This window comes from Chaetura pelagica, unplaced genomic scaffold, assembly GCF_000747805.2.
Source record: "Chaetura pelagica isolate M959 unplaced genomic scaffold, ChaPel_1.0 scaffold455, whole genome shotgun sequence".
Classification (NCBI taxonomy): Eukaryota; Metazoa; Chordata; class Aves; order Apodiformes; family Apodidae; genus Chaetura; species Chaetura pelagica.
Window position 1 is genome coordinate 2,217,849 of NW_009953483.1, and position 22,714 is coordinate 2,240,562.

A 22,714-nucleotide genomic window follows, 5' to 3' on the forward strand; every position below is an offset into this window, starting at 1 on the left:
CTCAAGTACGTGCCTTGCCTTGGTCCCTGGGACAGTCACTGCCTTGCTGGTTGGTTACCTTAAGCTTGCAGTTCCACAACATGCATTTGAAATAGACTCCCAAGAGTTGCTTGGGTGTGGGCATTCTTGGTGTATATTTTCTAATTCACCATCAAATTACATGATAAAACTCAATGGGGTTTTCACACGTGTGCCGAGACCAGCCTCTGGGATGGCTTCCTAGACACAGTGTATCAGGGATGCAAGAAAATACAGGTGTGCATCTGACCTGAAGTTCATTCAAGCATTTGTATTGGCAGGTGGGGAAAGTTCAGGTACTACACCTTTCCCATTGATTGTACCTTGGGACAAGGATGAGTGCTGGAAGAGATGAACATTGTTTATTTTCTGTCTGGAAATATTAGGCCTTGATAAATGAGAATGCCCTGTGTGGGGGTGAGTGTGTTCATAGGTGTAATATCAGAACTCTTAAAGTGATTCCCAAATGATGAATGTTCAGTTTTAATGCTTGTGTTTGATGTGTTGCTTTAGGAAAAGTTGTTTCTCTTAAGGACTTAGTGCTTTCTGAGATAATCAGATAATAAGAAGTTAACATCTTTTCTCTTTGTCTCACCCAGAGAGAATGCCATGTTGGAATACCTGAAGATTGCTCAAGACTTGGAAATGTATGGAATCAACTACTTCGAGATCAAGAATAAGAAAGGAACTGACCTTTGGCTGGGGGTTGATGCCTTGGGGCTGAACATCTATGAAAAGGATGATAAGTAAGGCACTTTTTTTCTTCCCTGATTTTCCAGGGTGAGGGCTGGTGGGAGAGCCAAAGGACATTTCTCATTTACAGGATCAGGGCAAGGTTGAGAACTTGCTTGTGTTCCAGTTTTGGATCAGTAAGTGAAGCTGTGCTAGGAAATGAGCTTTCACATCATTTAACCTTTCATGACTTTCCTGACCTTTGTAGCCTGACCTGCTAATGCTACTTTACTGTATAAAGAGAGATGTCAGTCTAACAACACCATCTGGTAAACTGCACCGCTGACTCTGAACCCTGAACTAAAGAATTTCCCAAGATTTTCCTTGAGTCAGGTTGCCAGGGATGCCAGCAGTAGATGCAACACAAGAACCTAGAGAGGCTAGCATGTCTGCAGAGTGTTTGCACATCTAAGGCCATTCCTATACTGAAGTTAATTATAGATGTATGGACAGTTGCCCAGTTTTGAAAAAGACAGATTATGGGGTGGATACGAAACCAAAGCCAGATAACACCCAGGACCCAGGGAGGAGTTAAGCTGTGTAGTTACCATGACTGAGGAATGAAATGAGGTCTTGCTGAGGTACACAAAGTTTTAATCAACCCTCCTGGTAAAGGCAGAGCCATTATTAATTGGATAGTAGGTGGGAAATGATAGACTACATCTATAAATAAACATAAAAGGAGATGAGAACAGCTGTGTCTAAGCCTGCTAGTCTCTTCTAATAATCCACAATTGAGGGGTTGAAGGGGAGTTAGAATAGAAATTTTTTAGATGAGGAGTTGCTGTCTAGACTGTTGGGGTTTTTTTCCCAACCTGCATTCCACATTTTGATTTCATGTCACTTATCTATAACAGACTATCAATGTAGTACAGAAGGGATTTCACCTGTTCTACATCTTTGCCTCCAAAAAGCTTTGGATGCAACCCAAATATTAATTGGAACTCTCTGGAGGTTCTGTTAAGATGGCAAAGAGAAATGCAGTCCTTTCTGCAATGCTAATATGTGCTGTCACGCAGAAAACAAGGAGTGTCACTTGAAAGAAAAGTAGTTTCGCTCATGTAATACTTCAGTCTGGAATGACTAGTCTTGCTATGTAACCATGGTCACTCAAACAGGTTTTTCGAGCTGCAGAAGCAGACAGAATATAGCCATTGACTGTAAAGAGCTATCAAGAGCATTTGCAAAACAAATACAGTGCTGGAATAAACTGCTTGTTTCTGCTGTAACTCTTGCTACTGTGTAATTAAGTCTTTTGAGTAGATAGGAGGACAAGAAAATAGTCATGTGTTCTTCACCTCTGACTTGTACGTGCAAAACTTGGGGACTGGGGCAAAGGTGAAAAGGCAAATACTTCATTGTTCAAATTCAACCTGTGGAAAATGAGATTGTGCTATAGGTGTGTGAGCCTCTATACTGCAGTGTCCTGCTTCTAGGTATTTTCAAGAGTTGTTGGGTTTTTTTACTGCATTAAGAGGAGGGTCTTCAATATAACTTATTAATAAAAATGAATTATCTTAGTTGTCCACCACACTGTTTTATCTAGGGTTGAAGCTAATATGGTGGAGGCTGAAGTCATTAGCTAATCTTAGTCCAATAAAGTAATTTTCTTTACAATTCTTACTTAAATGTTACACAGATACTGTTGCATGATCTTCCAGTTGAGTTAAAGATATGGGGATGGTAAATTCTGAAGAGGATACGTTTTATTCTCAATGTCTGGTTTTAAATGAAGTAAGCTTGGGATTTTTAAGCCTGGGCCCAGTGAACTTGTGCTATGTAGTAGCTTTCCATCTCTGTGACAATGAGTCACATTATTTCCAAATGGACAGCTTTTTTCCTTAAGCATTGAGCTCCTTGGCGAGGATTATTACAGTTGACCGTGATGACAAACATTTTTCTAAGTACTAAGCATAAAATACTTGTGTCTTCAAATCATTTGCTAGAAATAATGGTCAGCACTTCAGTGTGTCTGACACATATTGGAGGGGTTGGATGATAACCCTGAGATTGCTTGTTGGTGTTATCACTTATGTAAGAGACTCTTCTTGATCGTTAACTGCTGTGTCTAGAGATTATACCCTGCCTTGATAAGAGCAGAATAAAGTAATAATACTGTGATACTAAACATTAGTATTTGCTTGGGGGGAATTAAAGAAATTAGTTACAGTCAAATACGCAAGTCCTTGTAATACTAGAACTTGCTGCAGAGCTGGGCAGGTATATAAGGGTGAAATACTGGAATGCCTTGGAAACATCTGATCTCATGGATAACTTGATGCTTCTTATCTGCAAGCATCTGGAGAAATTAAAGCAAAGGAAAATCTCAAATGATTAGTGAAGCTTAAAGAAGTAATTTTAAAGAAACATACAGACCTGAACTCCTAAGCAGCAAGGAAGAGCTGGGAAGTCCGACTCTTGCCCTCTGCTCCATAGGGGAGCTTTCCAATAGGAGAGGACCACATGGCACAGCTCCTTGCAGCCAAGGTGTGTAGTTCTGCTTCCCAACTAGTGGGATGGGCCAAAAGAACAGTTTGCATGGAAGGAAAGAGCAGGGCTCTTTGTTACTTGCCTTGCCTGTAATCTAGGGGAGAAAACAGAAGACCAGAAATCTGCTTCTGCCAATTGTGTTTGTGCCTGCCCAGCACTGCAGAAGCAAAGGCAGCGTGGAGGTAACTGGGCTACCTGTGACACTGCAGGGTAGACTTCTCTGTGGGTGCTAGAAGGTGTGGGGAGCAGCCAAATTACTTTGGCTTCTGCCCTCCATGATGTATGACAAGCCTCCTGGAAGCAAAAATTTTAGGCCCTGATCTCAAAGAAATTAACTTAAAGCAGATGTCTGGTAAAGCTGAGTATGTGGACTTGGTAGAAACCATCCCTGTTGCATTTGGTGGCTGGCCAACATGAGAAGAGTCTCTGTAAGGGAGCTAACTGGGCTTCTTCCCCTATTCCCTGTGGGTTTTTGGTTCAGCTGCTGTTTTCTATCTCTTGGGAGAGCTGTGTGAAGTGTTGCATCCTGCTGAGTCTGTGTATAGAAACAATGTGGAGAAAAACTGTTCATTGCAGCATCTCTTAAAGTATTTCACTTCTTTCCAGGCTGACTCCAAAGATTGGGTTCCCTTGGAGCGAAATCAGGAACATCTCTTTCAATGACAAGAAGTTTGTTATAAAGCCTATTGACAAGAAGGCACCAGTAAGTATTTCTAGAATAGTTTCCTGGATACTGCATATGAACAACTGTTTCATCTCAAAATAAACTAGTCTTTGCAGTGGAGAAAACTGCAGATATTCTAGATGCAAAATTAGCCTTAGTATTTAGGTTGTGTTTAGAGCTGTCTATTCCACTATGCAGCATAAAGAACGGGCTTATGGAGGTATCTAACTTAATTCTAGTTCTGTGAGTCTTCTGTGCAGCCAGATTGTACTGACACTAGTCTCCTCATTTCTTTCAGTGCATGGAAACTGGTGGGTGACTTTGTTGTTGTTATTCATTAAAACAAATGCCCCAAAAATCATTCAAATGCTACTGCAAAACCACATGGATACCTGTGGCTCCCAAACTTAATGCTCCCTGCTTGCTTCCACAATACTGAAAGAGTAAAAGTCAGTAAAGGATTATGGTGTTCATTGACTTTCTTGAATACTGGCTTAAATGGCAAGGATGGGTTTTCAGTTGAGGACTGAAATGTAGCTACCTGTGACTGTTGTTTCCAGAGTTATTTTAGTGAATTAGCAACTTACTTTGACCTATTGAGAAAATAAAGTGGAATAACTGGTATAGGTGGATCTTACTCTGTCAGTCTTGTGAAACTATTGGAATAGTTTGAGAAAAATGTCCTCTTCTTCTCTTTCCCCACCCCACTACTTGTCCTTGGTGGGTAAGTACAGCCCTGAGAAATAATAAGCAGTTAGGCTTTGACAAAGAGTGATGGCTTATAAATCACTGTAACAGAAAAAGATCCTCACAGTCATTTAAAGGATACCAATGCACAGTGTGCAGCAGGGCTTTCTTTCAGGTAGCAGCCTGGGTTTCCTGGGAGAGGATCTTCTTTCTGTGATGCTGTTAGTGAAAGCCAACAAGACTCTAGAGATATGAAGCTGATCTCTGTCAGGCCTGCTTTTCTCAATAGAATACCCTCTTGGACATGTTGTACACATTACAAAATATTAATTTTTCTGTTTATAGATCACAACTTTCTACCCACTCCCCAACAGTAAATCTGAGTTTGAAATGGTAGACTGGCAAGAGGTTGATACAGAAAAGTGCTAACATTGAAAACCTCAGTTATATTTCCTCCCAAAATGTCAGTTGTCCCTTTCAAGCTGGGTGGTGGTATATTTAAAGCTATGTGTGAAAGAAGAATTTATTTGGACGCTGACTCTTGAGTGTTCAGGACGTTGTCTGGATCTTCTCATATTCTTGTGTCTCCTTTTAAAAAGACAAGTATTATAACTACAGCAGAGTATTCAGTCCACCTGTGATGTGAGTTGAAAGCTCCCCTTTAATTTGGAGGATTCTAAATGTCAGTGTTTAAATGGACACTAACATAATGGGTAGAGTCCTGTGGCATCTTGCCCAGAATAAGCTTTTTAATTTTCATGCCAGTCTGCCCACATACTTCTAACATCTTCAGCACACTATCTTTAAAATATCAAGCTGCAATGGTCCCAGTTGCAGGATACCAGGGAGAGGCTGGAGAGGAAGAAGGGAGGGGAGCCTTTTATGTTCTTATGCAAACATTTTGTCCTTTGGTTATGACCTTAAATGACAAAGGCAACCACTGTCCATGTCCTCAGTATTTCCTTCCATGTAGGTCAGCCTTGCCTTAGGATAGGACCTGTTCATTTCAAGGTACACAAGCTGTTTGTTTTTAAGATTACTTGTCAGAAATAGGAGGTCAGATGGATGGCTCACAGGTAGAGCTGGCAGTATCAGACCTGTACAACTCAGAATGGCTCTGGCAGGATTTAGTGGGGAAGCACAACACATGGTGCTGGTGGCCTCTTTTGCAGTCAGTATGTGAATTAGGAAAATGCATGGAAGAAAACAAGTGTTTGTGAGTGTATTCATGTTCATTTTAATAATACTTGCACAGCCTTTCATTGCTTCTGGAGTGGCTTCTGGTTTTCTCAGAGATAGCCACAACCTGTGGTTCTGAGCAATTAAAACATGATCACTGTTGCCATGCAGAAGTGTAGAGCCTCTGTGCCCGTTTCTCATTTCCAGCCCTTGCCAGCAGGGAGACAATCCACAGGAGAGTGATTCTAAGGAATGGGTGCTGGTTACAGGAGCAGTGTGGCAAGTTTCCCACTGCCCATATCACCTTCCACATAGTACACCAAAAAAAAGGCACAAAGGTGCAGCAGATTTTATTCACTGTGTAAGTTCAGACTGCATTGTGAATATGTATGGTTGTGAACTCAAAAACCATCAGGCAGGTAATAAACTTGGCCCCATGTATTCCTTTCTTAGCGGATTTACTTCTAGGAGATCCAGTGTGGTGACTGGTTTCTGTAAAAGTCTAGTTATAAGACATAATAATAAATTTGGGGCAGTTATTTTTTAAAAACTAGAAATTTTACAGTATCTTGTGTTTTGTTATTGCCTGCAACCCAGTATTCAAAATAACCTGTATGTTTGGTGGTTCAAAAAAAAAAAATAGCTTTCATTTGACACTCTTGTAACAGCCTGGGCCAAGTTAACTAGGAAATGCCATGGAGAGGAAAATAATGAAATTGGAAGGTATTTTTTCTCTTTTTCTGAAAAAACACAGATGGTGCCTTGAATTTTTATTCAAAGAGGTCAGAAGATTCTGTGGAATTACTTTAATAGTCTGCAATACATTTTTTGTTTCATACTTTATCTTTCAGTCACAAAACCATGCAAACTTAACAACTAGTTAATATTAGAGGTCTGTGAGTTGCCCAGATGGTTACCTGCCAACCCAGAACTTTCTGCAGCATTTCCAGACTCCACAAAATCTTTTCTAAATGGAGATTTGTTAATTTTCTCTAACAGCTACTCTTTTTTCTAAAAGAGTAACTTGTCAATTCTATGTAGACTTCAAATAGAGAATATAAATAACAGTTGTTTTGGCGTCAGTTTATCTTGGCAGTCCCTGCTGCTGTATTTAAGAGGCCTGTGTATATGTCTCAACTACAGTGTAATTAGTGGCAAGATGATGCCTGCAACTAGTGGGGAGAAGAGAGAGCACATGTGGAAAACTGACTGTGTGCTGTCTGTCTTCTAGGACTTTGTGTTTTATGCCCCTCGTCTGAGAATTAACAAGCGGATCCTGCAGCTCTGTATGGGCAACCACGAGCTGTACATGCGGCGCAGGAAGCCCGACACCATTGAGGTGCAACAGATGAAAGCCCAGGCCCGGGAGGAGAAGCACCAGAAGCAACTGGAGAGGTGAGCTTGAATACGGACAGCAGGGATGGGGTGGCAGAGAAGAATGACACTGAGCTGCTAAGGCTCAGCAGTAGGTAATGTAGGTTCCGCTTAGGCGAGGCCATGAGCTGTGCCACCTTGGTGAGGTGCATGTGAAGCCCCAGAGCTCTGGCTTAGGGGTGTGGACTTGGGACATTCTGCAGCAGGACCCTAAGTGTTGCTCTTCTGGCTCTGACCTGTGGCCACATGGTCTGCTGTCCTGTTTGCAGAGTTGCAAGGAAATGTGCAGCTAGAGGCACACTGGGCTCTAGTGTGGTGGTGTACACCTAGAAAGGGCTTCTCCTGAGTGTTAGAACCTGATTCATGTGTTGGACCATGGAATAGTTGGGAGTAAGGGAGAAACCTTCACAGAGAGGATGTGTGTACACTGTGAAGAGAGAAGAAGGGACTGGGGAAGGAAAAAGGATTAGCAATTCCATTACACATCTACTGCTGGCCGCACATTGCTTATTTAAGAACTTATGCTGCTCTTCTCCTGTATTTGTGCTTCCTTTGCTTGTTTTTCTTCATTCTCAGTGCTCTTGTTTTTACACCTCCTAGACTTTCCTTATGACAGAAGTAACAAAGTTAAATCTTCTCTGCTGTGCAGTACAGAGTCTGGTTTTCTTTCTCTGAATCTATGTGGTGTTTCTAAATTTCTGTGGCAGGCAACACAAATATAAAAATTTTAATGAAATGAGGTATCCAAAACTGAGCAAAAACTTGAACGTGATGAAGGAACAGGCTGTATGTGTATTTCTGTCTTTCGGCTCTTGTTTTATGGTGGTCCCTTCCCACTGAACTGCCTAGAGAGATGCCCAGCCAGCTTTCTTGCCTTGCTGTAGTTTAGGTCTGAAAGTGAGCTCCAAGCATGAAATCTATTTCTAACAGGCAACAACTGGAAAATGAAAAGAAGAAGAGGGAGACAATTGAGCGGGAGAAAGAGCAGATGTTGAGGGAGAAGGAGGAGCTGCTGGTGAGGCTACAAGAATATGAGCTGAAGACTCAGAAAGCAGAGAAAGGTAAAGTACTTGTACAGGCTGACCAGATCATGTGTACTGTGCTCCCTAGAAGGGCGATATGGGTCCCTGCCTACACCAAGCCTGAGTCTGGTAACACTGGGATCCCTTGGCAAGGCTCACTGATATCTGCCTGTACAGATACACATGTGTTGTGTGCACTGCTGAGATCATCCAAAGAGTGAAAGTAGCATGAAATCAGGTGGTTGTATTTGGGAATGGAAGGGCATGACTGTTGCCAAGAGGGTTTTAGTAGTAGAGCCTCTTCCAGCAGTGAGCAAGAATTTACCTTGCAAGTACTTTTAACTTCATCCCTAAAAGAAAAAGTACTTTTTGAACAAGTCTTTCAAGTGACACAGAAGCTTCTGTTTCAATGCACAGATGAGCAGACTGGAGACAGCAACATCTGGGCCTTGCAGTAAACTGTCCATTAATCATGTCAGTGTTACAGACTTCAGTGCAAATATCTTGTAGAGGATTTATTGTAATGTTCAGCTGACTACTTCTGAATTCAGTTATTTGACATATTATGCAAATAACCACTTTGAGGTGCCCAGTGAAGGGATATTGCATGCTGGAGTCAAGTGCTTGTCATGATTTCTGCAGTTTCCTAAGATACTGTAGTCCTTTTGCATTGGCCAGGCTTCTGGACTAACTGCATTAATCCATCTTTTTCCAGAGCTCTCCGATCAGATCCAAAGAGCCATTCAGTTGGAGGAGGAAAGGAGACGAGCCCAGGAGGAGGCAGAACGCTTGGAAGCTGATCGTTTGGCTGCTCTGCAGGCCAAGGAAGAGCTGGAGAGACAAACCAAGGACCAGATAAAGAGCCAGGAACAGCTGGTAAGACCCAGTTATTTTGAGGATAAGATATATGGGTGTGTTACTAAGCCCTTTGAGTAAGGCAAAGCTTTGTTCTCTGGGGAAAAACAGTGAAGTACTAAACCATGCAACAGCATTGGGGCACTGGTTTCTATCAGGAGCAATCTGCTTTTAGTTCTTAATTTCCAATTCAGTTTTTATTACAGTGGAGTGTTAACACGTGTGTCTTTTCTTGGTTGAAGTGTCTCAGTGTTGTTTGGTTTGGTTTTTTTAAGAGTCTTTATCATTCCGGTTTTATTATCCAACAGGCTACAGAGCTTGCAGAGTATACAGCCAAGATTGCACTTCTTGAAGAGGCAAGGAGGCGTAAAGAGAGTGAGGTTGAAGAGTGGCAAATCAGAGTGAGTATCTTTGCTTTGTGAAGTTGCTCTGCACTTGAGCAGAGCACACTGCAGTGCTTAGCCTGGTGTGACTCCTCTAAACACATGGAGTCAGATGTCCATACACTAGCAGAGAAGGGCAGACTCGTGCTGAATGTGCAACATGCCTGCAGAACATCTTTCTTCCACCAAGCCTTCAGTGAGAATTCAAAATGGACACCTAAAGATGTGCTCATCTTCTTGGAGCCATGGAGGGGATGGGGTGCACATATAAATGATGCATTTAATCCATGATGTAATGTCTGAAAACGTGACCTCAATCAAGAGAAAATACTGCAAATGCAGCCACACCACAGGTTCCAGTCTGTGAGGAGTGTGTGCTGCTGTCAGCACCTCCTGGTACCTGGGTCGGGAGAGTTGAATTGTTTGATCTACTAAAGCCAAAAATAAATCATGCAAGGATTGGAGTGCCTGGAGCTCCCAGTGCCCTGGTAACTAGTGCTGCAGGACACATGGGAGGGCAGAACTACCGAAGCAGCAGGGAAGCTGCCAGACTGGTGTGTAACTGCATTAAAAATGCCAACTCAGGAATCTACATTCTTGCTCTGTGGAACTCGTTTTTACAGCCTACAGCTCTTCAGATGGAGAACAGGATGAAGAGAACTGTAGCATCCCACAGAATTGTCTTTCCTAGGCAGTGTTTGGTTGGAAGAAAATTCTTTGTTTAGATCCCCTGCACATTAAACAGCAGATGATGATGCATCACTAACAAAAATAAATGTTCTGCAATCAGACTGTACCAAAGTGCTGTCAGCTGCAGAGGTTTAATTCCCTCTTCCTTGCTTTTCATTGCAGCTTGACAAGACTGAGAAGTTAGGCATTGAAGCTTTCTTTAACCTGCTTTAAAGCAAGAAATGCATGAAAATGTTTTTCACTCTTTTTTCCCAAAGGCCAAGGAAGCCCAGGAGGATCTGGTAAAGACAAAGGAGGAGCTGCACCTGGTCATGACTGCTCCACCTCCACCCCCACCACCTGTCTATGAGCCAGTGAACTACCTTGTCCATGATAACTTGCAAGATGAAGGGTCTGAGTACTCTGCCTACAGTGCAGAGTTCTCCAGTGAAGGGATCAGAAATGACCGCAATGAGGAGAAGCGCATTACTGAAGCAGAGAAGAATGAACGTGTACAGAGGCAACTGAGGGTAAGAAAATGTTTGGAGGAGGGGGAGCAATCAAACAAATAATTCCTGGAAAAGAGATCTTTTAACCATTTGGTTAAGCACACAAAACATAATAAAGTTGGGGCTGTTCAGCTTGAAGAAGAGAAGGCTCCAGGGAGACTTTTAGTGTTGTTCCAGTACTTGAAAGGGCTACAGAAACCTGGGGAGGGACTTTTTACAAGGGCTTGTTGTGATAAGATATGGGGGGATGGCTTTAAACTGAAAGAGGAATTAAGTATTTGGAAGAAATTCTTTAGTGTGAGGGTGGTGAGACAGTTGAATAGGTTGTCCAGAGAAGTTGTGGATGCCCCAACCCTGGAAGTGTTCGAGGCCAGGTTGAATGAGGCTCTGAGCAACTTGGTCTTGCGGAAGGTATCCCTGTCCATGCAGGGCTGTTGGAACCCGATGATCTTTAAGGTTCCTTCCAACCCAAACTGTTCTATGATTCTATAGTTTCTCTTAGTTTACAGTTCCTGTAGGCAGCTTTAATTAAAAGCAAGGTATATAAAGAGTATTTTAATTGCTCAGGCTTTGAGGTGACTTCCATCATCCATAGTGTTTATGGAAAGCACATGTTGTATCCATGTCACTGATCTGTCCTGTCATCTCACAACTGTCAGCTCTCAAAAACTGCTACTCTCACAAGCTGAAAGTGTCTCATGTATAACCTGTATTTTATGTTCTGTATGTTGCAGGCACTGACAGATGAGCTGGCCCAGGCTAGAGATGAAAATAAGAGGACCCAAAATGATATTATCCACTCGGAGAACATGCGGCAGGGGCGTGACAAGTACAAGACGCTGCGGCAGATCCGGCAGGGCAACACGAAGCAGAGAATCGATGAGTTTGAAGCCATGTAATGATGTGTATAACAAGAAGGCAGGACTGTGGGAAGGCAGATCTTAATGCTGTGTTCTTGTTTTGGGGTTGTTTTGTTGTTGTTATTGTTGTGGTTGTTTTTTTTTTCCCTGAGGAGGGGGTCACTGTATGACATCTAACAAATGTTCTCTAAACACTGAGGTGTTTGAATCTCCCTTTGATTCCATATCTTCTGTTAAATTGGGTATAGTTAACAACTCATGGTACCACTGATCCTGGTAACTTGCTCATGCCTTTGCTTAGTGCCAAAAGGCCAAACGTCACATCTCTCTTTAAGCAAGAAAAGCTTTAACAGGGCTGTGTTTCTAGGTGAAGATATGTGTCCTGTGCAGGTGCTGGATTCAGCTTGGTCTAAAAATAAGCAACTGTGGGTGACTTTTGTGCCATATGCCTTTGTGTTAGTAGTTACAGTGTACAGTCTAACAGCTGAGAAGACAGGTTGTAGAACATTAGTTTTGTCTTGGTCTTGATGCCCCCTGACACCCCCCACCCCCTGCACACAAAAGAACTGACACCACCCGAGAACTATTTTGTGTAGAAATGAGGCTTTTTCTGGTTGCTGTTTTGAACTGGAGAAATTCTGCAGTGATGGCACAGAAGTGTGGCATAAGGACACTGATACCCTCCTCACATAACAACTAGGCAAATACTCTGGAATCTAATACACTATTGTGTTTGCATTCCAGCTTCATAACTGATCAGTTATAGTGTAGTATTTATATATATATAAAATATGCAATACTAGTTTAAAGGGAAATAGTTTTGCTCTGTATATTTTGTTACTTTTCAGATTTAATAAGACTTGCATCTGTAAAAATGCCTAAACAACACTGTAGTCTGATACAGTGCAGCTGATTATTTGCTATAAAGCATTATTTGTAAAGATCACTTTTTTTACTTAATGAAAATTGTTATATTTACACATGATCCAATATATACAATTTTACTGCACCTATTTTTCTAACAAATTTTCTAATTTTTTTAAATGTTTGATTTAAAGTTTCAGACTCCAAAGATGAAGGGACTGCTTGTTTATATCACAGTTGTATTCTCTCTAGTAGAGAGCATTTCTGTGACCATTCCTTCCCCACTAATCTCCCCCTTTCCTTGAAAATCTGTTAGAAAGTGAGATACAGTATGTTGTCAGCTCTTCTCTTCCATTTAAGATACCTGTGCTGCTTTATACTTGAGTTGAATCTTGTGTGGTTTTTTTTATTTGCAGCAACAAACCATCTAAATAAAAGATCTGCAAAGTAACAAAGGACTTGGAGTCAAGTGTTTCTTATGTGGGGTGTATTTGCTTAAGGTGGGCTACTGCTCCCTTAGTTCTTGAGCTTAGTATATGAATCCCTGTGCCTCTAACTCTAAAGTCCTTAAAAGCCACAATTGACCTGGAAAGGAAGAAAGAAGAACACTTGCTGTAGTGGCAGAACTGTCCAGCCCAGTCCCAGGGTAGAAGAGGTGTTCACCAGCAGCACTAGTTACAGTTGGATATGCAGTTTCAGCTGACAGTAATACTACATCTGAGGCAAGGTGAACTGACACTGGTTGGGCCCTAAGCTTGCATTTCCACCACTCCACATGAATAAATTATAATTTTAGCTGAACTCTCATCCTGTCTGATCCAGATGGTGTACAGCACTTGTTAATACTGTCTTACATCAACAGCTGACAACAACAGGGAACTTCCTACAACTACATTTATTCTATTAACTGTTGTCCCACACTCCTCCTGCTGAGAGTTTATACATATGACTCGTTTTCAGCACGATGATACAGCATGCAGTTGAAAGGCATGTGGCCATGTGAAGTTATGCTGGTATGGTAGATAATTCTGAAGCACAAAGGTGGTGTCATCACCCATTTACAGCAAGCAGTTAAAGATAAGCTACTTTTAATTTTCTCTGAACACGTGTAAAACATCAAGATCAGGGTGCAAGTATGTAACATTCTTAAAGAACAGTTATTTTCTCTAAGTATTCCTGTCTGTGATAAAATACTTAAGAGTTCTGCTGTGCCCAGAAATTGAAAACTGTGTATCATCTGGCTACCGTTGCCTTGTCAGCATAATGCATTTCAAACTGAGTTTGTCACTCCTGAAAAAACACTAACCTTACAGTCCAGCTGAAGACATGGATAACAAATCCTTGGCTTTTGGAGAAATAAAACCTTCAGAACATCACACACTTTCAGCTGCATAACTCCAGCTTTTGGGAAATAGGTACAGTTACAGTGTACCTTTCCCCAGACCTGAAAGGTATATGCCACTTAAATTTAAAACATCAGTCACACATAGGGAAGGAGAAGTTGCTGTGGTGTAATCTTTCATGACTTAAAGTTTTCCTCATTTGAATGCAGCACAAGTGTGAAGTCCACCCATGTGTTTGGCCTGTGGAGCACTTCCTGCCATTGGAGCACCGACTGAGAAACAAGGTCCACACTGCCACAGGATTCCTCTGCAAGAAAGTAAAAGGAAAGGTCACAGGGTTACTTTTCACTTGGCCTTACCCAACTTCTGGCCCAACTGACTAGGTTAACAAACCACCTGCTTATCCCACTTCTCTAGCAATTTCAGCTGTTCTCTAGCAGCTCAGGCATTAATTGCAATAAACTATAGTTACACTTCTGAAGCATTATTTACATCCTGTTTAACTAGGATGACTTGCTCTCCTCTTGCAGCACAGAAAAATGTTTTGGTTGTATGACTTAAAAGCAGAGGAGCAAGTGTGCCTACTGAAAACAGCAGAATGGCACAAAGCTTCCTACTTGAGTTTATCCCCCATTACCTGAATGCATGACTAGGCTTAGGGCTTGGACAGTCATCTTCACTCAGAAATCCCTGCTCCAGCAGAAAAAAAATGCTTGGTAGGATGATCAAAAGAAGCTCATGAGGAAGCCTGATAATACTCCTCTAAAGTGTACATTGATACCATAACAAAGTGACTAAGCCTCAATATTTTAAGCCTTTTCTATCAAATACTGAAACCAAAGCACTGGGAAGACAGATCTCACTGGGCAGTCTTCAAGTGTCAATATTTCCCTGATCAACTACCAGTTAAACAGGGTCTAGTCAGTGAGCAGAGGGTTCCTCAGCCTTGAGAAAGAGGACTTGCTCTTATGTCATAACAGAGCCCAAAACTCAGGTGTCCAATAGGCTTTTCTGAGCAAGGTTCACTTTTTGTAGCTCCCATTGATTGGAATTGATTTGTGGATGTAAAATAAGAAGAACAAATATAAGCAAGGTGGGAGTCTACTAGATCATAAGGGCTTCTCCTTCCTTTTGATAAGACAGTAGCTAAAAGTATCCAACTTACAGAAAACAGTTCAAGGAACAAGTCTCAAAAAAAAAAAAAAAAAAAAAAAAGCCCTAGATTAATTGACTCTGCCCAACTTTTCTGTGCCTGTTTTGTGCATGGCCAGGTGCTGGCACTAAAAGAGACCATGCTGGCCATGGCTTTTCTGAAAATTCCCCCTGACACCATGAGCTTCTGTACAGACCTGAACTAAGCCACATGCATTGGTTCTGGTAGGCTGAAAGCCCAAGATTGCAAGTCGCTTAGGACAAGACCTGGGGCTGTATGTGTAGGCAGGTAAAAAGCACAGTGTGAATATTATTTGTTATAATGTAAACTATGTGAACTTTTTCCCCAAATTACCTTCAGTTTGTACTGATAAAGAACTTACTTGCACCAAGTTTGGCTCCTCCTAGGAACTGATCGCTTGGGCTGAAAGCTGTCTGGTCCCAGACAGTCAAGTGTAGGCAGGATTGCTGGAGCTGAGCTGAGGTAACATCATCAAAGACAAACAAATGTTTCCACTGGGGGCAGACTTCTTTCTTCAGAACAGGAGACTTTCGCTTAACCTCTGTTTGGTCTGGCAGAATAAGACAGCTTGCCAAAAACAAGGGGAGTTCAGCAAGGTTACTGATTTCTCAACCAGAAAATGGAACATTTGCAATAGTCAAATAGGGCCCTTTGGTTTGCCTCAAATAGCAAAAAAGTTCAGCTTGAGTGCAAGATAGAACATGGTGCTAGTGTGTTTATTTTGGGGCTTGCTCCTTCTCCTGTCTGCCTTCAGTGTGGTTGCAAGTAGGCTCTTCAGCTGTCACTTCTGTAGAAGTCTTTACTCCCCACATTGTTACCCAATACTGCCCCTCATTAGATAGAATGTTCACCCATTTCACTGAAGATAGATGCCATACAGGGTGAAATGGCTTTGAGATGTTAAGTGTATCCTACTTCCAATGGCATCTGATGCCTGACAGTAAGTGAGAAAAATGATCCCACATAGAAGCTACTCAGCACATTGAAGGAAAATTTAGTCCCTCCTCTTAAAATGTCTAGAATGAAGAGGACAAAAGTTTCCTTTTCAGCACAGCGAAACCTATAATTAGTTCTGCAAAGGCTCAGCTGAAAACAGGGATGAAAATACCCTTTTGACTTGCACTTTCTTCCCCTCCTCTTCTAATATCTAAAAGCAGATACTTAAAATAATGAACCCTAAATTTTAATGTCATAAGTAGATTCTGAAGCTCCATTCAGGACCCAAAGAGCAGGTCACTGCCCTGCTGAGTGTTGCTGTTGTGCAGATAGCCAAATGCCACCAGAACAAGGAAGCCTGACCAAGACTGTGGACAATGCCACTTTCCTGAGCCAGACTCCTGCTGCAAACACACTAATACAGATCTTTGCACAGAATCTGCGTGACATATTTTCTATTTGAAGTGTTTGGTCTCATACATACCCTTTAACAAATGAGTTCAGCATTCCAGCAGACCTCAGCATGGACAAGTTCTTGGCCCCAAATATCATAACCTGAAGCTGGCAGCTGGGAGCTCCTTGGTCTTTTTTTCCTGAAACAGGAGCATTTATCAATTAGATAATGCATTGGTTCAGCTGATAGCCCAAGCTGCTGCTGTAAGTAAGAAGTAAAATGACTAAGCAGTATTACTGTGATAAGGATTCCTAGTGCTGTACTAGGATCGTTTGAAAGATTTTAACCTGCTGTGAAAAGTAAACACAGGGCAGTACCCACAGGAGTGGTTCTCTAAAACACAGCCAGAGGCAGGAGAAAGAGCCAAGCCCACAGAACAACAGTGCTTCTGCGTTACAGCTCCAGTTAGAGAGCAGAGACCCAGGACGTAGACACGCATAGGGAAGAAAAATTGAGGAAAGCAACCTGGTGACTTTGGGACCACCTGGAATACAAAAGGCAACAAAAGTAACATCTAATTAGATCTATTGGTCTCTACCTGTTGCTATGATCCTGAACACACAGAGCACTATTAGATCTCTGAAAGTCTGCATAACTCACCATGATCAAGGGAGCTAAGGAACAGTAGGTTGTCCTCTCCCCCCAAAGCATTTATTTTACTCCAGCTGCAGATGCTTGCTCTCACACACTACAGCAATACTTAAGATAAAAGTCTTCCATCACCAAAAACTGAATCCTTACTGTACATTTTGAACCTAACATCTTCCAAGTGAAACAATCTCTAAAATGAGACAACTAGAGGAAGCTAAGGGTGCTGGTCTGGTATCCTTGCAGCCATATCCCTTCCACCTTTTCCCAAAATTGGCAGCTTTCTGTCTTGGTCAGTAAACTGATACACCATCTCCAGAATAAGATCTCGTGGCAACACCATGACAGGCACAAGCTGTCCAGCCAAACAGCTGGAAGGATCATACTGCTGCCATTATAACATGCAGCTTTCATTGACATTAAAAAGAACAAAAATATTGAGTTGGCAGGTGTTTGGGCTTTAATAAATTAAAAATATAACACACCACAAACCAGAGTTTGCAGTAGCTGTTATCAATGCCACACAAGAATGCTACATGGATGCATTGCCAGTCTTTCATTGATACAAAATCTTTTCTAGCCAAGGGATTAATGTGTGCTGAAATGTTTTATACCTGCAAACTGGAAATGTTTATACCGGGCTGGTACTGACAGTCTTGCAGACACAAGGAGTTCGCCACTGTACTGGATAAGATAATCTTCAGGCTTTTCAAGCTGTAGGAAGGGACATACAGAAGTCTTCATTACTGCAGCCATTCTATTCCACTTCATGCTCACAGCTTATTTATGTTTGCATCATGTCTTACTAACAGGCTGGACTGACAGCATTCTTCCCTCCATTACTTCAGAAAAAGATCAGAAGGCTGATCTTTTTCATAGCTTTCATTACATCCTGCTCTTAAGATAAAACTAAGCACAAAAACTAAGAATCACCTTGGCTTTGAGCTGGTACCAGTTGAAAAATAGCATTGAGTTATCTTCAAAATTCCATGCTGCTAGTGGAATCACCACTTCCCCCAAAAACACCCTGGATTTGAGGGCTCCTGCATGCCACACAGAGATCTGAAGCTGCCGACTTCCCAGCTGTGGGTATTCAATCTTGTACTAGAAAGATAAAACAGGATTTACAAACCAGTCCACAGGATGGATGCAGGCCCATGCTCCAAGGAAGCCCAGCCATAGCATGGCTGAAGGCATCTGGATTCAGACAGAGCCATGTTGTCTGCATGTGCTTTGCAATTTATGCATTGCCCCACTACTTAAATGCTAAATAGTGCTCATACAAATATGAACAAGCATTCCAGGAATACCTTGGCCTGCCTTCCTGAAGATGCTGATTACTGATTCAGAACTGTAAATAATCCTTCACCATTTTTTCTGTTTTTTTTTGTTTTTCTGTTTTTCACTCCCAGCAGAATTTGGCTGCTGTGGATATCAGTTCAAGATTAAGACACCTAACAAACATGCTGAAACATCAGAAATCAGTGGACATCTACTCAATGTAGGCACTAAGGGCAAGGAAATAAAACATTCAGTGGTAATTCAGCTGACCACTAATTAAAGCCTTGACCCACATAACTACATAACATAACTAGAGCCCTTTGGGCCATTGCTGGGTATCTATTATACCCACAGGAGGCTGGCAAATATGACACCCAGCCTACAGGTGGCTTGCACCCACCTGTACTGAAAGCTGGAGGCAATGGCATGGACAAGGGCAGTGCTACACCCACATTTAGGCTGCTGAATCACAGCTGGGGGTAGGCTCTGGGCAAATCACACTGGGCTACCCAGGCTTTACAGGAGGACTCACACCCCTCTCATACATGCAGCGACCTAAATGCAGATGCCTTAATTTGCAGCTGAATCACAAGTTGGACCTCAATGTCATGATGTCATTAACCTGCACTAGTGCTGTGCTCTTTTGACCATTTCTGCTGCTCTGGATCTCCGTTTTTTATTATTTAACTAATAATTAAACTAATGTAAAAGATTTCTCATTAAACTACCTTTAGTGTTCATGCAGCAGCTCAGGCATGGCTCTCATACTCCCTTTATTGGTTCTGTATGACTCAGGCATTGTATATAAACTATAAAATTAGGACCAATCATTCCAACTTCAGGCTCTTTTTTTCTTCCAACTTAAACCCTGTACACAGATTTAGGGATTACATAATTTTTGGTTTTGTTATGGAATTTTAACAATGGTCTTTTCAAACATTTTGTCTTTTTCACTCCCTACAAACTCTTGATGTTCATTCTCTCAGATACTTTTGTGAAGTTCAGGAAGCAACAATACAAGTTTATCCTTCCATTAACTTTGCTTCATATCATTTAATTACTGAAGAACTCATCACCTTATGTGCTACTGCAGCTTGCTGATGCACCCAAAAAATGGTTTTGTAGTGATCAGAGTACAAAACTGGAGCTGGGAACAACCAAACTAGACCCACCTTCAGCTTCACATTTTTACTAAGCATCTGTGGAGTGAGAATAGCAGCTTCTGTTTTCTCCACACAGTTCTTAAAAGGATGCAAGATGTAATACTGCAAGGCATTAAAGGAATTAAAATAATATCTACTGTTCTCTGGTGGGGTTATTAGTATTTGAAATTAGTCCAAAGAGAAGGCCTGGCATCAATTGCACAGGGAAAAGAAAGTGGCCACCATTTTAGAGGTGGTGGAATTGAGTCAGTGTCCAGCTGCCTGCAGAGCCACTCGAGTGCACTGGCAAAAGGGGTATCAGCTGAAAGGGGCACTTAGAAAAGAGTCACAGCTCTGCAATACACCCACTTCCTGAATGTCCAAACAGAAGTGTCAATGGCTTTTGTCACAAGGTAACTAGGAACAACACTAGAATCCATTAAGAGCATTTCCATGGATGAAGGCAGACTTTTCCAATGGTTTGCAATTTACTGACGTAACTCCCAAAGCATTTTTTCTTATTTGGACTGAAAAACATTTTATTTTTAAAAAATTATTTCTGTCATTGACTCCTAGATTTGGCTCATCAGGACAATTCTGAACTTGCAGGATTGTACATGACAAAAGGAGACATTACCATGGAAAAGGATGCTTATAGAACACCATTGCAAATTATACCTTCAGAGTCTCATTGAATTCTGGGTCCACTGTGTTCTTTTTGACAATTGTCTTCCGCTTGCTCCGAGATTTATCAGGAAGCAAATAAACCTTTACATACCTTGTAGACAGAGAAAAGGATGAAGGGAAAGCGACCAGAAGGAAACAAAAAATACCAAAACCCCCACAAACTATGAAAACAAATTAATTGGATGAGAGGAAATTTTTCTTAATTCTTAAGCAATGTTATTGACTTGGTAATTTTCCAAGCGATAAAATGGCAAATTGTGATTCATATCCTTTCTCAATAAAAGCAGACAAACTCTAAGGATCCCTGTATATCATTCAGTTAATGTGTTTCAATCTATTCTATTTGGGAAGGGATTATGATTTGAGTAGGAATGTTTTGTTTCCATACTCTTGGCCTCTGATAAAACAGCAACTAAGGAAGTCACCATGTCAGTTGTAGTGACAACTTTATGATGCAAATACACAGTATATTGTGGGCTTGAAGAAAAGAAAACATCAAATCAATCAACTTCTAGAGCATTGCAGTTTGTTCACAAAGAAAATATCTCATCTTTACAACTCCAAGTACAATGTAGCAAAAAAAGGTATAATCATACAAATAATATGTAATAATTCACAACTCTTACAGAAGCCAATTGCTCTAATAACCACTAGAGTGGAAGTAGAACATTATATAAGAGTGTTCAAAATTGCCCTAATATTAATTCAATGAAAACCAGTAAAAAAAAAATCTGGAAGTTGAGTTGGACCAATATCAAGCGCTAATGGCTCCTACCTGAAGTTTAAAGGGTGTGTTTAGGTCACATGAACATGAATACGTATGCCCCTTAATTTGAGTTCAGCAGACAGCAGGCTGTGTGTTATGGCTTTAAAACTAAATAGACAGGGCAGGCTCACATCTTGACACAGAAAGGAGTGATTCTTAACATAATACTAAGTATTTTTAGACTGTGTTTTTGGTATGTATTTCAGATATTATGATTTAAACCTATTTTAAAACAGCCTCTTGATTAACTTACTGGGTAAATAAACCCAGCTCTGTCTCAAATCATCAGGACTTGCACATCTTTCCTATTCTTTCAAAACTTATCTGTAGGCAAAACTACTAAAAATATTCAGACACTAGAAGTTTCAGCCTCTTACTCTATCATCCCAGATCAATTTAATTAAAAAGTAGCCAGTCAGACCTCAAACCAGGCGACAAACTAAATTCAATAGGTTTTAAACAGGAATTAAAAGTCAACTTTTTGGCAAGGGTGTTAAGTACTTTCTCTGTTGGCTTGGAAACGAACAGAAACATATAAATATCTACCAATAAAGAACATCTTGTTCACTTCACCACACTCCCCACATTGCCCTTCTGGCTTCCTGCATCTGTTTGCTTGGTTTAGTTACCAGGACACTTTAAAACCCTGACCCACTTCTGAAATGCTCCCAAACTGCTCTGCTTCATGAGCTGCTGTTCCAGCAAGGTTCCTTTCCTCACCAAGTTCACCTCATGAACACCCTCTGCAACATGCACAAAAGTAATTTTCCTTCTGAGTGAAGGTGACTGCACGTCCACAATTGCAGTGTGGTCACTCAAGTGCTCCAACACAGTGTGACAGCAGGGGCAAGAACAGGTATTTCAGTGATTTTCTATGAATGGTTGTTGCTTGGTCAGAGAGGATCGTTTAGTAACAAACAGACAAATCACCAAGGCTTAACTGTCCAACCAAAAATTTCTATGCCATATTTTATCCACAGAAGAAGACACTTCTTCCTCTTACAATAAACAATTATTACACAGCGTTAGATTTTAAAACGTGTTGCAATATCTGCAATTTCTATTCTTATTAGAGATGAGGAAGATGAAAGCACAAAAGCAGTCTCTACAAAATACTTACGGATTACACTTCTTCTTCTTCTCCTCTCCATAGGCCAGATTCTTGCATCCCTTGATGCAAATTTCTAAGATGCAAGTTTTGAAGATGTATCTTATTGCAAACTCTATCTCCCCTGTGATGTTGGCCTTGCCAAAATTGCCAGATTCTGTGCAAGTGCTGTTAAGACTATATAAACTCCCCTAAGAAAAGACAAATGTTTGGAAAAAGTAGCTTCAGATCAAACAGCAGAAAACAATTATTTCTTTCCCTCAAACGTCAGTATGTTTAGTGACATGACTGAAGAGCTACTGCAGACCACGAATATTTAGGGTAACCTGTATAAAGCATTCCATCACTTCCACAAAAGCCCTGAAAATTATGACTGCAATTGCAATTCCACTGCTTTGTTTTTCTTCTCTTCATAAAGTTTTCTAGGCTAAGAAAATACTTTCTTAGGTAACTTCTAGATCTAGAAATTTCCTCTCAGTAAAACTACTGTATGGCTTCCTATGGGAAAATGGAATGACTGAAGGGAAGAGAGTGAAAAAACCTCTGAAATCTAAGAACATACATAATACTGAACTAGACTGTTTTTAATATATAGCTCATAGCAGGGTACACTGCTGTTATGCTAGGTTCTATGATATATTAAAGGAAAAAAGAGTGGCAGTTCACATTCAGTAAATACATAATCCCCCAATTCCATTTAAAAATTACATACTCCACACTACAGCAGACCATTGAGGAAAGGTTAAAATATGAAGATATCCAGTTGTCGTATGTTAGTACATAAAGAAAGTGTTTCCTAGCTCACCTGAGCCACTTTTTCTCCTCTCTCCTACTTTTATCTACAGGGCAAAGGTTTGGATGCTGCCCACCCAGACAGATAAACAGCATTACTGTCTAGCATTTACAGAGCTCATAAAACTGCAATGAAG

General features: G+C 41.1%; 2 protein-coding genes across 2 annotated transcripts in view; one reads left to right on the forward strand and one right to left on the reverse strand.

Moving 5' to 3' along the window:
* The window catches only part of EZR (ezrin), a 17,952-nt gene extending 6,423 nt beyond the window's left edge, over positions 1-11,529 (forward strand). The window contains exons 5-12 of the mRNA XM_009998556.1: positions 578-764; positions 3,847-3,943; positions 7,002-7,165; positions 8,075-8,205; positions 8,882-9,042; positions 9,330-9,422; positions 10,352-10,603; positions 11,317-11,529. Coding sequence (XP_009996858.1) covers positions 578-764; positions 3,847-3,943; positions 7,002-7,165; positions 8,075-8,205; positions 8,882-9,042; positions 9,330-9,422; positions 10,352-10,603; positions 11,317-11,481 — 1,250 coding nt within the window. The 3' untranslated portion in view covers positions 11,482-11,529. The remainder of the gene's footprint in view (positions 1-577; positions 765-3,846; positions 3,944-7,001; positions 7,166-8,074; positions 8,206-8,881; positions 9,043-9,329; positions 9,423-10,351; positions 10,604-11,316) is intronic.
* A 2,296-nt stretch (positions 11,530-13,825) lies between these two features.
* Positions 13,826-22,714, reverse strand: part of SYTL3 (synaptotagmin-like 3) — a 31,270-nt gene continuing 22,381 nt past the window's right edge. Inside the window, exons 9-15 of the mRNA XM_009998533.1 lie at positions 21,798-21,976; positions 19,903-20,002; positions 17,735-17,905; positions 17,416-17,515; positions 16,244-16,352; positions 15,185-15,390; positions 13,826-13,956 (exon numbers count right to left, since the gene is read on the reverse strand). Coding sequence (XP_009996835.1) covers positions 13,826-13,956; positions 15,185-15,390; positions 16,244-16,352; positions 17,416-17,515; positions 17,735-17,905; positions 19,903-20,002; positions 21,798-21,976 — 996 coding nt within the window. The remainder of the gene's footprint in view (positions 13,957-15,184; positions 15,391-16,243; positions 16,353-17,415; positions 17,516-17,734; positions 17,906-19,902; positions 20,003-21,797; positions 21,977-22,714) is intronic.